General features: G+C 51.1%; 1 protein-coding gene across 1 annotated transcript in view; it reads left to right on the top strand.

The window, feature by feature from the left end:
- LOC137652244 (charged multivesicular body protein 1a-like) overlaps positions 1 to 15,898 on the top strand; it is a 71,056-nt gene that overhangs the window by 44,730 nt on the left and 10,428 nt on the right. The window contains exon 2 of the mRNA XM_068385486.1: positions 13,890 to 13,963. Within this exon, the coding sequence (XP_068241587.1) occupies positions 13,890 to 13,963 (74 nt within the window). The remainder of the gene's footprint in view (positions 1 to 13,889; positions 13,964 to 15,898) is intronic.

The following is a 15,898-nucleotide window of genomic DNA, read 5'->3' as shown; positions in this document are numbered from 1 at the left end:
GGAGAGTGCGTCTGTTCGTGTCCGTCATAATCCCAGCCCGGGACCTCTTCCATGCTCCCCAAACCCTGAGAGAAGGAATGTCGAAAGGCCAAAGGATATGTCAGACCTTGATTAGCGAACGGACGTCCCCTCGAGCGATCATGTTGACGATCCCCAGATCGCTCCCCCTCGCCGCCACAGGAAAGGCGAGGTTAAAATGTCTGCGTCTTCGTCGAACGACGCAAAACCGCGATGTGGTTGGCGCCAACCACTACGTTCAAGAACCTAGCCAAATTCACTCAAGAGACGTATGTCTCCTAATAAACCATCCTGCAGTGCGGACGGAGTCGACGTGTCAGCACTGAAACAGTCTTGCAGTCACGTAAGACGCATAGTTTGTCGGAGGTGAAAGGTGCTCAGTTTACGTCAGTACACGCTTCTTCCCCTCCCCCAGTTTGGGAAATGTCACAAGGACTTTCCCCCTGGTGTCCACCCTAATACTATTGACAATCCCTCACAACAATCGATACAGATCGGGATCAAGGCGCGCTGGAAGTAACGACAGTTGACGATACCTCGCAGCAATCAGTACATCGTTCACTTAGCGCGCACGGCGCTCATCATGTATCTGATTTCTCTGAATTAAAGAGGTCGATTTCATCTCTGTTGGACGCTTACGATTCTCGGGCAGAAAAAATAGCGTCTAAAAGAATCTAAGGACAGCAATGGACCAAGAAAATGGTCTTCCGATATTATCGGACAGCGTATTTCTCCGATACTCAGCAACGCTCCCTCGCAGCAATCAGCTCGCGTTGCGCGTTGCGGCAAGCGACAAGGTGAACGCACAGCTCACAGCATTCTGAACAGTCACGACAAAGTGGACGCATGCCAGAAGCTCACGGCAAAGTGGACGCATGGTAACCTGGACTCATGTGGCAGTCTGGACATATGCTGGACGCATGCAGTCAGGTTTTGTCCCCACGTCACTATAGACAAGCAATTGTCTTGCCTTCGCGATCTGCGGAACGCGCGACTATCGCTCATGCGACATGCTGTTAGCTCACGGCAATCTGGACGCATGCAGCAGTCTGGAAACAAAAGGCAAAGTGGACGCATGCGGCAGTCTGGACATATGCTGGACGCATGCAGTCAGGTTTTGTCCCACGTCACTATAGACAAACAGTTGTCTCTTCTTTGTGATTGACTGGACACGATACTAACGCTTCCTCACGGCTCGCGGCAGACCCACGGCATTCGGGACGCATGCATTAGACTGATACCTCTCATGGAAACATACAACAGTCTCAATCTGGACCCATGATGGACTCATATAGTCGGGACTTGTCCTCGCAACAGGATAGACAAGTTTTTTATCTCTCCTTCGCGATTTTCTGAACGCACAACTAACGCTCCATCGCGTCACGCTGTTGACATACAACATGCTGAACGCATGCTGGACGCACGCAATCAAGATTTTCCCTCGCATGAGTTTACAGATGTTGATGCTGCCTTACAGTATGATGATTTTATGCTGGAAGCACTGGAACCTGTCTCTCCCTCTAGGCTTACAGTACATAAACGTGATGCTTCTTCGCAACTGGACGATATCCTTCACAAGATTTCTTCAGGACAAGATAAATTATTTTTGGAAGACAACCGACAGGATGATGCGGTTTTGTCTCCTACTCAATTGAATCAGGGAATCGATGTTCCATTAGCAAAATTAGAAGATGAATCTCAGGATTCATCACAGACAGCCGAGTTTAAGAAAAAAAAACAAAAAAACTGACAGCGTTAACATCTCTGTATCCAGAAGATTTTTTCTCAACCTATTCTTCAGAGCCCGCCCTCTCAGTTCTTGAAGGGCAGACCTTGAAAACATCCTCCTTCAAGAATATGGTCCTGGCTAGATTGGTTAAGAGAGTTTTCTCAACTCTCAACCAATGGACGTCCAAGAGAAAGGATCTAGGGAAGGCCTCCTTTTTCTTTTCCTCAAACTCGACTGGCTTCCATATCTAGTTTGTGGTATTCGTCTGGGGGAAGTTCTTGGTTTGGGAGTTCCTGCCTCCTCCCAAGGAGACTTCTCCAGGCTTGCTGATTCCTCACTCAGGTCAACCATGAGCAAGTCGAAGTTTATGTGGTCCAATTCTGAAATGGACCATTGGCTGAAGGAAACTTTTAGACAATAGAAGTCTTCAGCCTTACGGACTGGACTCTCGGAACTCTCGCAGAAGCCACAGACCCTAAGAATGAGGCTCAGATGCATCTGATTGCCTGTTTGGATAAGTCTGGGAGGGATGGCCCCATTAAACTTTCCGCCCTTTTTACGGCAGGAGTTCTTAAAAAGAGGACTATGTGTTGTTCCTTCTTATCTTCAGGTTTGTCCCTTGTTCGGAGGTTAGCAGGCTGCGCAAGATTTTTTCTCTAGGACTACTAAATAAGTCCTCCCTGCTAGCTTTTTAGCAAGGATACAAAAGGAGGCTCTTCCCACTCGTCAGCTCTTTCATGGGAGAGCTCCTTCAAGGGGAACTCAGAGGATTGCGACTGGAGGTCAAACTCGCAGATTCTAAAGACAACAAACCTAATCAAAAAGTGACGTGTTATGCCTCCCATGTCGTCGATATCCTTAGAGTTGACAACAGTCCACTCAGGAAACAAGGCAGCAGCTCTTTAAGAACAAGTGAGGGGGGGGGGGGGATGAAAACCTGTTCTGGACATCAGTCCTTTGTACGAGTACGTTTTTTACCCGGGTGATGTCCAACGTGGTTCCCTGGCTTCACATAAAGGAGTAAGGATTTTCTTTGTACCTGGACGACTGACCACTCAGAGCAGAATCACAAGTAAAGTGTCTGGAGGTTCTTCAAAGGATAATGCCCTTAACCCAACAGTTAGGTCTGATGGTAACCTGGCCAAATCTTAACACCCTCACAGAATTTCATTTTTCTGGGAATGATAATCGGTTCAGATCGTGCTCAAGGCACTCCGGAAATGTCGCAAGGACTTTCCCCTGGTGGTCACCCGGCTACGGTTGACGATCCCTCGCAGCAATCAGCACACGGTTTAGTTCGCGCACGCGGTGCGCTTCAAAAGTCTAGTCTGTCTGAACTACAGAGGTTGATTTGACGCATACGATTCTCGACAGGGTTCTGTGGATAGAGTCTCAGTTAAATATTAAAGAGCTAGTGGCCATTCACCAAGCCCTGATTACTCACTTCATAGAAGGGGAGAAAAACATCAGGACGGATCTGCTCAGCAGAAGAAGGCAAGTTCTTACTGTAGAATGGACCCTACATCATGAGGTGTGCACCAACCTTTGGATGTTGTGGGGTCAACACTCGATAGACCTCTTCGCCTCACAAATGACATAGAGGTTGCTGGTATTTTGCTCTCCAGTACCAGACCAGGAAGCAGTCGCAGTGGACGCTTTTCTTCTGAACTGGGAGGGTCTAAACATGTATGCTTTTCCTTCATTCAAGATCCTGGACAGAGTCCTGAAAAGATTCAGGGATTCGCCCAACGTCCGCATGACCATGATAGCTCCTTTTTGGCCCATGAGACATTGGGTTGCGGGGATGATGGAGTGGCTGGTAGATACCCCCAGATCATTACCACTATTAGGGTTTACTATTCTGAGTGGGATATATTTAGAGTGTGGTACAGGAATAATAGACTTCCCTCTACCAATACCTCTATAGCCAATATAGCAGAGTTTTCTGTTGTATCTGCTTACAAAAGAGAAGCTAGCTGTGCCTTTCATCAAGGGTTACCGCAGCATACTAACCTCCGTCTTTCGTAACCGACACATGGCGTGTCAGGTAACAAGGATCTCTCAGATCTCATTAGATCTTTTGAGACGACTAAGAGGAAGGACAATCCAACCTCCTCGTGGAACCTGGAACCTGGCCTTTTTAACCTCAAGTAGGTTTGTACTGTTAGACAAGGCATCTTGGAAGTATCTTACCAAGAAGACTCTTTTCCTAATTTTATTGGCTACAGTCAAAAGATTAGGAGAGTTAAAAGCCATCAGCAAGAAGATGGGCTTTAATGGAGACAATGCAATTTGCTCCCTTCAGCTAGGCTTTCTTTTCAAAGACGAGACAGACAGCCTCTGATGCTCAGTTAAAAAGCCCTCTTTGCCTTTATCAAAGAATACCCTGGCTTTTTTCATTAAGGATTTAATAAGGAAACTCTCCAGGATTGTGAGTAAGAAGTTTTCCCTATCCTTAAGGTAAAACCACACGAGGTTAGAGTCAATTTTGGAGCCTACTTTCTGACGAAGTAAATCAATCTTCACAGACTGCTATCTCAAAGATGTCCAGACCCAGTATGAGGATTGCTGTTCTCTGGGTCCGTACGTTACCGCCGGCTTCGTAGTTGGAGAAGGGGTCTACTGCCTCCTCCCGATAACTTAATACAGTATATACCCTTGCCTTTTCTCTTGTACTTGTATTCACAGGTTGTCTGTGAGGGTTGTCACAGCCTTCCTTCAGTCTGGGATGCAAGTCAAGTTAGTTTTAATGTGTTCATAGGTTGTCTGTGAAGGTTGTTGCAGCCTTCCGTCAATCTGGGATGCAAATCAAATTAGTTTTAATGTGCTGTGAAGATTGTCTCACCCTTCTGTCAATCTGGGATGCATCTCAAGCTAGTTTAAAAAAAAGAATTTTTTTTGGAGTAGGTGTTCAGATTCAGTATCCTTGGCTATGCCAGGTTTGCAAGGGTGGTGGTCTAGCCACTCTAAGGTCGAGGACCTTGTGGTAGCCCCAAGAGACTTTTCAGCCCCCTGAGTGGATCGCTGAGTCTCTTAAGGAATGCAGGCAAAATGAGGCAGTATCATTGTGAAGCCAGCTTCCTTATCAGGTTGGAACACCAGAATCAGTATCCTTGGCTATGCCAGGTTTGCAAGGGTGGTGGTGTAGCCACGCTAAGGTCTAGAACCTTGTGGCAGCCCCAAGAGACTTTTACAGCCCCCCGAGTGGATCGCTGAGTCTTAAGGAATGCAGGCGAAATGAGGCAGTATCATTGTGAAGCCAGCTTCCTTATCAGGTTAGAACCAGATTGTTAGTACTACTATTTGTAGTTATTAGTAATTATACGAATTCCCAATGGGATGAGGTTTTCAACCCACCACCAATGGTGTGAATCAGCTATATATATGTAACTACCAGGGAAGTTACATATTTAAAAATGGTATTTTTATTGTGAAATAAATTTTTAAATATACTTACCTGGTAGTTACATATATAAAAGGGCCCTCCCTCCTCCCCTCTGAAAATAAAAATGGTATTTTTATTATGAAATAAATTTTTAAATATACTTACCTGGTAGTTACATATATAAAAGGGCCCTCCCTCCTCCCCTCTGAAAATAAAAATGGTATTTTTATTATGAAATAAATTTTTAAATATACTTACCTGGTAGTTACATATATAAAAGGGCCCTCCCTCCTCCCCTCTGAAAATAAAAATGGTATTTTTATTATGAAATAAATTTTTGAATATACTTACCTGGTAGTTACATATATAAAAGGGCCCTCCCTCCTCCCCTCTGAAAACAGAGACATGAAATTTCTGAAGAATGTTAGGAATGGTTCTGATAACCTACGAGTGATGGCGCTCACATATGACCACTTACTGTCATGGTGGCGATCGCCACGAATTTGAATTTTCTGTCGTGCCACGTTGAAACGCGAAATACAAACCACGCTATTTACAAAGGGTTTACTTTTAGCGCAGCTGAAATGACGAGCCAATAGTTTTAACGAGGGTTAATTACCCCCGCGCTAGTTAGCGGGGGGTGGGGAAGGGTAGCTTGCTACCCCTCCCCCCTCCACACACCGGTGACTTGCTTCACTTCACTTTTGGCTCGGCGGTGATCAGACGTGTCTGCTCATCGCCTTCGTGACAGCCTTTAATTTTCTGCTTTTTCTTTTCAGCGTGTGTGTTGGTTGGAAGTTGACCTTCAGTTATTTTTTTACAATGCGTACATGCCCTGGAGTTGCCGGCCGTCCTTGTGGGACTTTCATGTCGGACGTTAATACGGATCCACACACCCTCTGCCCTCAATGTCGGGGCCGATGGTGTGACCAGTGGGAGAGGTTTGGCCGTCGGCGTAAGAAGAAGTCCAAGAGAGACCGTTCTCCTCCGGGGTTAGCCTTGAAGGAGGAAGGTTCTCGGGACTCTTCTTCCGCCGCCCAAACCTCCTCCGAAGCTCCCCCTCGTCCGCCTCCTAAGGAGAGTCGGCCGAGTGGGAGCGCAGGCCCTTGTTCTGTTTCCCGACCTTCGGTGGGGGGAGAGGGCGTCGCCTCCCATAGCGAGGCGGTTCCCCCTCCTCCTCCGGGGGAGGTTATTGATAATGCCTTATCCAGTGATGATCTTTTACAGATTTGGTCGTCCCTGGGGCTTAAGGGCTTGCCCTCCAGGGTTGCTCTTATTATCCTTGTCTCGTTGGGGTCCGCTGTTAAGCAGTCGCCGGTGGTAGCAGAGGTAGACCCTCTGTCTATTGTCGACGTCGTGGTGACAGAGGCCTCCGACGTGGCTGGGCCTTCCGCCGCAGGTGCTGTTGCGGGTGATGGTGCTAAAGGCTCTCCTCCTCCTTCCGTACATCCTTCGAAGGGGGAAGTGAGTCCTTCGGTCTCGACTGCTGCTCAGCTTCCTTCTGAGGGAAGTGCTTTAACGGAGACTCCCCTTCGGAGGACCGATGGTCCCGACGATCTCCCCCGAGGCCGCCTCCGCCGTAAGGCTCACCGTCCTCTACGCCACAAGGGCCTCCCTTCCCCTTACAGGGGGACTAAGAGGCGCCTTTTTGGGTCTTCATCCTCCGGGGGGGACTCTCCTCGTCAGCCTCAACCTACAGCTCCGCCCTCCTTGAACCTCTCTGCAGACCGCTCACCATCTCCTGCCAGATCTTCGCCTTCTGGAGAACTCGTCACCCGACGGGCAACGGTCCCTTCGGGGCTAAGGGATCCTTCCCTTACGCGAGCAGTGCTAGCGCACAAGCGCTCTCCTGCTCGCCAGCTCTCTCCTGCTCGCCAGCACTCTCCTGCTCGTCGACGATCTCCTGCTCGCCAAGACTCTCCTGCTCGTCGACGCTCACGTGCTCGTCGGCTCTCTCCTGATGTTCGACCCCCTCGCCAGCGCTCTCCTGCTCGTCAGCGCTCATTTGAGGACCTTCGCCCTGCGGTCTCTGACCACCCTTTAGTTCCTGCTGAACTCCCTGCTCACCATCTGCCTGGTCCTGTGGCTACGCAACATCGTGCTGCGCGTGTCAGAAACACATGTTCGCCAACACGCCAGCGATCTCCCAGTTCCTGCTCGTGAACGCGCCGCGCCACCTGTCCTCTCACATGACACACGTCGACCTTCTGCTCGCCAGCGATCTCCAGCTCGCCAGCGATCACCTACGCGCCAGCGATTACCTCCTCGCCAGCGTTCACCTGCTTGCCAGCGCTCACAGGCGATCGTAGTATCGCCTATTCAACAGCGACAGCTAGCGCGCCGACGTTCTCCAACGCTCCTGAAGGAACATGGTTCGCCAGCTTCTAGCTCGCCATCGCGCGATCGCCCGCCTGCGCATGCTGCTCGCCATCGCTCGCCATTGCACGATCGCCCTCCTGCGCATGCTGCTCGCCATCGCACGACCCTGCACGATCGCCCTCCTGCGCATGCTGCTCCTCATCGCTCGCCCCTGCACGATCGCCCTCCTGCGCATGCTGCTCCTCATCGCTCGCCCTCCTGCGGATGCTGATCACCATCGCACCCCATCACGCGATCATTCACCTGCGCATGCTGCTCGCCATCGCTTACCATTACGCGGTCATTCACCTGCGCATGCTGCTCCCATCGCACACCAGTGCGTCGACATACCACATCGCGCCATCGCCAACTTGAGCGACTGCACTCACCAGCTCGTCATCGATCGCCTGTGGATCTACATCGCCAGCGATCTTCCTCACCTACGCGGCAGCGCGTTCCCTCGCCGTCGCGCCAACGCTTGCGTTCGTCGCCTCGGACACGTGTTCATTTACCTGCCCACACTCGCGCCCACTCGCCTGCGCGCCCGCGCCCACTCGCCTGCGCGCCCGCGCCCACTCGCCCGCGCGACCGCTCGCCTGTGCGCCCCCGCGACCACTCGCCTGCGCGACCGCTCGCCTGTGCGCCCGCGCGACCGCTTGCCTGTGCGCCCGCGCGACCGCTCGCCTGTGCGCCCGCGCGATCATCCACCTGCGCGCCCGCGCGATCGCTCGCCCGCGCTCCCGCGCGACCATTCGCCCTCGCGCGACCATCGTTCGCGGCAAATTCCACGGCCGGTGGTAGCAGCAGGGACGCGTGCTCCTAGACGGCACTGGGGATCACCTCCATCCAAGCACAGGTTGGTAGTGCAGGACGAAGAGAGGTCAGTACAGCATTCTTCCCCACCTTCTTTTCAGGCAGGTACCGTCGTGTCCACTCCAAAGGATCGCCCGATCCCTTTCCCTTTAGCGAGGATTTCGGACTCTGTGTCCTTGGAGCAGCAGACTTGGTTTGGTCCGCTGGCACGGGCGTTAGTGAGGGTTATGAAACCAGCACTCGCCGGCCAGGGTAACAAACCATCGGCTGTCTCTCCTACGCTGAAGAGAAAGAGAGGAGTGGACTTCGTGGTGACTTCCCCTAGGGCGAAATTGGTTCCCAAGAGGTCGGTCGCGAAGGTCCCTTCTCCTGCACGAGTACTCTCTCCTTCTCCCGTGGACGAGGCCTTTCCGTCCTCAGGTGAGTCCAGTGGGGCGGTAGTCTTCCCCTCGGCACCAGGGGGGAGACTTCGCTTAAGGCAGGAGAATCGTCTCGTGAGGAAGGGGCCCCTCGAACCTCGTTGTTGGGATCCTGTATCCCTCCCAGGAGGGAATCCAAGGATTCCAAGACCGTCCCTAAATCCTCTGCAAGGATTCGTCAGGAACCCACGACTACCCAGGGGAATGTCCACGTATCACCCCAGGAAGAGATTCTTGGGGCAGGAGACTTAGCTGCCAGCCCGCAGGGAGGAGAACAGCAAGAGTCCGAACATGCCTTCTGGCAGGTCCTAAGCCTGATAAGGCAACTTAACAGACTTACGGATCCAGTCATCGCCCCCCGTGAAGGCAAAGACACGATTCTGGATGAAGTGTTTGACGTTCGGAAGGCCCCTAAGACCAGTGCAGCTCTGCCCTGGTCTCGGGGGCTGAAGAGTGCCAGGGCTAGGGCCAACGCTCAGCTCGCACTTCTTGCCTCCTCCAGTCGTTCCACTGCCGGGAACAAGCTCATCCCTCCTCCTCGCCTTCAGCAGAGGAGGTATTTTGAGATCCTGGGTGAGCACAACCTCGCTCTTCCTCTCCATCACTCTGTGGAGGAGCTGGCGAAGGGAGTTCCCCTTGAGAAACTCTCTGCCCGGCAGGTGTCGTTCTCGGCGGCAGAGATCCTTAACCACGAGAAGGTCGCTAAGTGTGCCATGCAGGCCACTTCGTGGCTGGACTTCTGGCTAGGATCTCTGGGCATCCTATTGCGATCGGAGGACTTGTCCAAGGAGACCAATAGGAAGGCCCTAGAGACCTTCTTGCTCTCGGGCACCCGCTCCATCGAGTTTTTGGCGCACCAGGTTACCACCCTGTGGGCCAACTCGGTGTTGAAGCGTCGCGATGCTGTGTCCGAGAGATTCCATCCGAAGGTCCCCGCCGTAGATGTGTGTAGGCTCCGACATGCTTCCCTTCTGGGGGAGAGCCTGTTTGAGCCTCAGGACATGGAGTGAACGGCTGAGAGGTGGAGGAAATCCAGCACGGACTCCCTCCTCCACAGGGCCCTTACAACTCGGCCCTATAAGCCTCCAGCCCCGCCACAACAGCAGCAACAGCCTCGTAAGGCTCCCAAACAGGCACCGGCAGCTAAGAGAGTGGTGTCTAAGCCCCAGCCCTTTCCAGCCAAGGTCAAGAGGGGCGGTAAGTCCTCCAGGGTAGGCAAGACTCCTAGGGGTGGCGGCCGCGGCCGCAAGCCCTAGGGGTGGCAGTCCCCCTGCATGTCCACCTGTGGGGGGATGCCTTCAGCGTTGCGTCCGCAGGTGGCAGCAACACGGGGCCGATGCTTGGACGGTCTCAGTGATCGGCCAAGGTTATCGCGTCCCGTTCACGACATCTCAACCTCCCCTGACAGCGAATCCAGTGTCGTTGAGCTCCTATGCCACGGGATCGGCAAAGGGGCTGGCCCTTCAGGCCGAAGTCGAGACCATGCTCGAGAAGGGTGCTCTCCAGGAGGTCGTGGACGGCTCCCCAGGCTTCTTCAGTCGACTCTTTCTTGTAAAGAAGGTTACTGGAGGCTGGAGACCCGTCATCGATCTCTCAGCTCTGAACAGGTTTGTCAAACAAACCCGGTTCAGCATGGAGACAACAGACACGGTCAGACTTGCGGTGAGACCACAAGACTTCATGTGTACACTGGATCTAAAGGACGCGTACTTCCAGATCCCAATCCATCCGTCTTCCAGGAAGTACCTGAGATTCTGCCTAGACAACAAGATCTACCAGTTCAAGGTGCTGTGTTTCGGTCTCTCCACAGCTCCTCAGGTGTTCACCAGAGTGTTCACCCTGATTTCATCTTGGGCGCACAGGAACGGAATTCGTCTCCTTCGTTACCTGGACGATTGGCTGATCCTAGCAGACTCGGAGTCGACCCTTCTTCGGCACCGAGACAGGCTTCTGGATCTTTGCCAGGATCTGGGGATCGTGGTAAACCTCGAGAAGTCCTCTCTGCAGCTGTCCAAACGACTGGTTTATCTAGGCATGCTAATAGACACCAATCTCCACAAAGCCTTTCCATCAGACGACCGGATAGAAAGGCTGAGGAGGGTGGCGGAACCTTTCCTCAGGCGAAAAGAACTCCCCGCCCAATCGTGTTTGCGTCTCTTAGGCCACCTATCCTCCCTGGCCCGTCTGGTTCCAAACAGCCGCCTCAGGATGAGATCCCTTCAATGGCGGCTCAAGTCCCGGTGGAATCAAGGATCCGATTCCCCGGACATTCTGATCCCAATGGGGTCTCTGGAACAGACGGACTTGCGGTGGTGGCTGGCCGACGAGAACCTGCGGAAGGGAGTGAGTCTTCTCGTCCTCCCCCCGGAATTGACTCTGTTTTCGGACGCGTCAAAAGAAGGGTGGGGGGCGCACGTTCTGAACCAGAGGGCCTCAGGCCTTTGGTCAGAATCAGAAAAGTGCCTACACATCAACTTGCTAGAATTGAAGGCCGTCTTTCTGGCTCTTCAGCAGTTCCAACGGTCCCTGGCGGGTCACTCCGTGGTGGTGATGAGCGACAACACCACGGTAGTGGCTTATATCAACAAGCAGGGAGGCACTTTTTCGCAACAGCTATCCCATCTTGCAGTAGAGACTCTGAGGTGGACCGAAACCCACTCGATAACACTATCAGCTCGCTTCATTCCTGGCAAGAGGAATGTGCTCGCCGACAGTCTGAGCAGGGCTTCGCAGATAGTGAGTACCGAGTGGTCTCTGGATCCTCAGATAGCCAACAAAGTCCTGACTTTGTGGGGTTCCCCGACTGTGGACTTGTTCGCGACAGCCTTGAACTTCAAGCTGCTCCTGTACAGTACTGCTCACCAGTCCCGGACCCCAAGGCACTCTGGCAAGATGCTTTCCAGCAACGGTGGGACAACATCGACGTGTACGCCTTCCCACCATTCTGTCTGATGAGAAGGGTGCTCAACAGGACCAGACTATCGGTCAACTGTTCCATGACTCTAGTAGCTCCGCTATGGCATCACGCGGAATGGTTTCCGGACCTTCTGCAACTCCTGACGGAACTCCGAAGGGAGCTTCCTCCACGACACGAGCTTCTCAGACAACCCCACTCCGGCGTCCCTCACAGGGCCGTGGCCTCGCTTCGGCTTCACGCCTGGAGACTATCCAGCGTCTCCTCGCGGAGAGAGGCTTTTCGCAACAGGTTGCGGAGAGAATGTCTCGGCACCTGCGAAGGTCCTCTGAGGGAGTCTACCAAGCAAAGTGGAGAGTCTTTTGTGGTTGGTGTCGTGAAAGGGGTATCTCTCCACTCGATGCCACTATTCCAGCAATAGCGGACTTCCTCGTGTATCTGCGAGAAGAAATGCGCCTTTCTGTCTCGGCAGTGAAAGGCTATCGCTCAGCCTTAAGCTTGGCCTTCAGATTGAAGGGCGTGGATATTTCTTCATCGCTAGAACTCTCTTTACTCATACGTAGCTATGAGCTTACCTGCCCCCAGTCGGAAGTGAGACCCCCTCCTTGGAACGTGGTTTGAGTCCTCAGGTCTCTTAAGAGACCTCCCTTCGAGCCATTACGCCAGGCCTCCGATCGCCACCTGTCTTGTTAGACGGCTTTCCTACTCGCCTTGGCCTCGGCCAAGCGAGTTAGTGAACTTCATGGTCTCTCGTACGACATCGCCCATTTAAGGGGATGGGGGGAGGTAACGTTCAGGTTCGTCCCTGAGTTTGTGGCCAAGACTCAGAATCCTGGAGTGCCGGATCCTCGGTTCGACTCTTTCAGGATCGCGAGTCTCCGTTCTGTAACAAACGACCCAGACCAGCTGCTACTATGTCCAGTGAGGTGTCTGAGGCACTACTTGAAGAGAACGGCTGCAGTCCGTCCTCATGTGCGAGCTTTGTTTGTGAGCACAGACAGGACAAAGAGGAGGGTCACCAGGAACACCATCTCAGCTTGGATTCGAAGGGTTATCTACCATGCCCTGAATCCTGACCCTCCTCCGTCACGTCGCCCTCGGGCCCACGATGTCAGGGGTATTGCTACATCCCTGGCCTTCAAGAGAAACTTCTCTGTGACGCAGGTACTTCAAGCTGGGGTCTGGAAACGTCAAACGACCTTCACAGCCCACTACCTGCAAGACGTGACCCACAGGAGCCTCGATACGTTTTCTATCGGCCGTGTGGTGGCTGCACAACAGCTGGTCTAACCTCAGGCTCCTTTTTGGACAAGTAGCAGTAGGTTGAGGGCGTTGTTACCCGGTCTTAGTCTGCGTGAATGAAAGAGTATGTCTGACCCTTACTTCTTTCTTCATTCTCCCCTCTCTTGGGGAAGCAGCATCCTGGTCCTCGCATAGCTGACCTCGACCTCTGCAGGTAACCCATGCTTCTTTGTGCTCCTAGTATTAAGCTTAATACTGTTGCGTCTCCCATACCCTGACGAGGTGGTATGGGGAACGTCCTATCCTAGAATTCCTATCTGAAGGTCTCAAGGTCAACTTCATAGGACGAGTCACACTCTCCTCCTCACACTGCTTATGTAGGCCACTCGTTCCTAGCGATGCTGGGAACTTGTGAGGTACAGGGGCTCCCTCTCTCTAGTGCTGCTCACTGAGGGATCGAGCCCCCGGGCAAGCCGAAGTCAGTAAGGCTGGGGACTTTCCACCCTTTCTAAGGGGTAAGTCACCCTTTGTAAATAGCGTGGTTTGTATTTCGGTTACGGAACAAATGACAAATTCGAAGATAATTTGTATTTTTCCTAACCATACAAACCTTAGCTATTTACACATATGTGCCCGCCATCCCTGACCCCCAAGTCAAGTCCTATCTCTAAGTTAAGTGATGCAAGTCACCGGTGTGTGGAGGGGGGATGGGTAGCAAGCTACCCTTCCCCACCCCCCGCTAACTAGCGCGGGGGTAATTAACCCTCGTTAAAACTATTGGCTCGTCATTTCAGCTGCGCTAAAAGTAAACCCTTTGTAAATAGCTAAGGTTTGTATGGTTAGGAAAAATACAAATTATCTTCGAATTTGTCATATTTAAGCTATATATATGTAACTACCAGGTAAGTATATTTGAAAATTTATTCTATAATAAAAATACCATTTTTTGGGAATAGCTTATGCCTAAAACGTTTTTTTTTTTGTGTATTTTAATACAATTTTTTTTTGCAGATTGCATGTTTCAACTGAAATTTTGTGGAAAGCAAATGGAAAGACTTTCAAAAAAAGCAGAAAAAGATCAGAAGGTAGGTTTGTTTTATATTATTTGTAGGTTGTATTTTAATAATGGAACTGAAAACCATGCACATTACAGATTTACATTATTATATCATAGTTACTTGAGGAAGTAGATCAGATTAAGTACTTGAAGTCTGTTGTTGCTGCAAATGGTGGAGTGAAAGCAGATGTATGCCAGGGAGTGAATGAAGGATGTAAAGTGATAGGGGCAATGAAAGGGGTGGTAAAGAATAGAGGGATAGGAATGAATGTAAAGGGAGTTTTGTACGAGTAAGTGATTGTACCAACTGTGACGTATGGATCAGAGTTGTTGGGGATGAAAGCGACGGAGAGACAGAAATGAATGTGTTCAAGATGAAGTGTCTGAGGAGTATGGCTGGTGTATCTTGATTAGATAGGGTTAGGAAGAAAGTAGTGAGGGTGAGAATGGGTATAGGAAATAAATTACCAGCTAGAGTGGATATGAACATGTTGAGATGGTTTGGCCATGTAGAGAGAATGGAAAATGGCTGTCTGCTGAAGAAGGTGATGAATGCAAGAGTTGATGGGAGAAGTACAAGAGGAAGGCTAAGGTTTTGATGGATGGTTGGAGTAAAGAGAGTTCTGGGTGATAGGAGGATAGATGTGAGAGAAGCAAAAGAGCGTGCTAGAAATATGAATGAATGGGGAGCGATTGTGACACAGTTCTGATAGTCCCTGCTGCTTCCTCTGGTCATCTTGGTGACTGCTGAGGTAGCTGCAGTAGAGGATTCAGCATATGAAGCTTCATTTCAGTTTATAATGGGGGAGGGTGGTCTGTGGCAGCCTAACAGTACCAACTAAACTCGGTTGATTCCTTCATCAGACCGGGAGGAACGAAGAGAAGAAAAATCCCCTTTTGGTTCTGTTTTATATGTCGGCTACCCCCCAAAATTAGGGGAAATTCCATGGTAGATACAGTAAATAGATAGAAATATCATAGTCTTAGTTATTCAGTACTGTATTAACCTTTCTAGAAGGTCTATAATGATATGTATTAGTAGTAATGATACAGTAAGTAGATTTTGTGTGTAATGAGGATTTGGGTATCTCTTTACGTATTAGTATTATTTCAGCGATACCTGAACCAGCCGTTAAAGCTTTTGCGAGGTGTAACTATCCTTTGCTAGTTAGCGTAGAGGGGTAGCCGGGTTACACCAACCACCCCGCTTACACAAGCACTAGGAAACAATCGTCACTTTTTATTTTGGCTTGGTAGAATAAAGACATAGTCTTGCTCTCTTGTCAAAACATTTTAGCCGTTTTACGATTAAAAGCAAGTGGCCTAAAAGTTTAAAAATTCCCGTTTTCTTTCAGATGGTGAAAATGGCAACCACCTCCAAGGGAAGAGTCTTCCGTCAACTTCAACCTTCATTGGGGACTTCGGGTCTCCCAGTTAAGGAATGGTTCCGAGATTGTTACAGTTTACTATAGCACCCTCTGCTTCAGCTCACCTTTGTTCCTGCAGCTTTGGTGTGAGAACGAGAACATTGGCAGACTGATTTCCTTCTGGGTTTTCCAGTCGGGATGAACTAGGAAACTAGCTTCTGGTACGTTTCACAGGCACCACTTGATGTCAAGCTTCAACTTGAGCTTAGCTTGTTGACGGGAAAGCAGAGAGAGCTGCCTGGAGGTCCACCTCCAGGTGTTGGACAACTTTCTCCTCTGAGGGAGAGTTAACCGTCACCAGGTATTGACCAACTTGTCCTTCCGAGGCCGAGTTACCCTCCTCCAGCGACTGTCCAGCAATCTTCCTGCCTACGGGGAGAATTGCCGACAGCAGCATCAGGGGTTGGTCGCCTTTCCTTCCCGCGGGAGAGACTGCCTTCGCTTGGGTGGTTTCCCCATCGGAGGATTCCTCGGCCATGAATTGGATTTGTCCATTCTCCGCTCTTGCTTTTCGGAGCGTGGCGACAAACGAGTTA

This window comes from Palaemon carinicauda, chromosome 13 (assembly GCF_036898095.1).
Source record: "Palaemon carinicauda isolate YSFRI2023 chromosome 13, ASM3689809v2, whole genome shotgun sequence".
Classification (NCBI taxonomy): Eukaryota; Metazoa; Arthropoda; class Malacostraca; order Decapoda; family Palaemonidae; genus Palaemon; species Palaemon carinicauda.
Note: the sequence above shows the minus strand (reverse complement) of the source record. Positions and strands in the feature narration are given on the sequence as shown.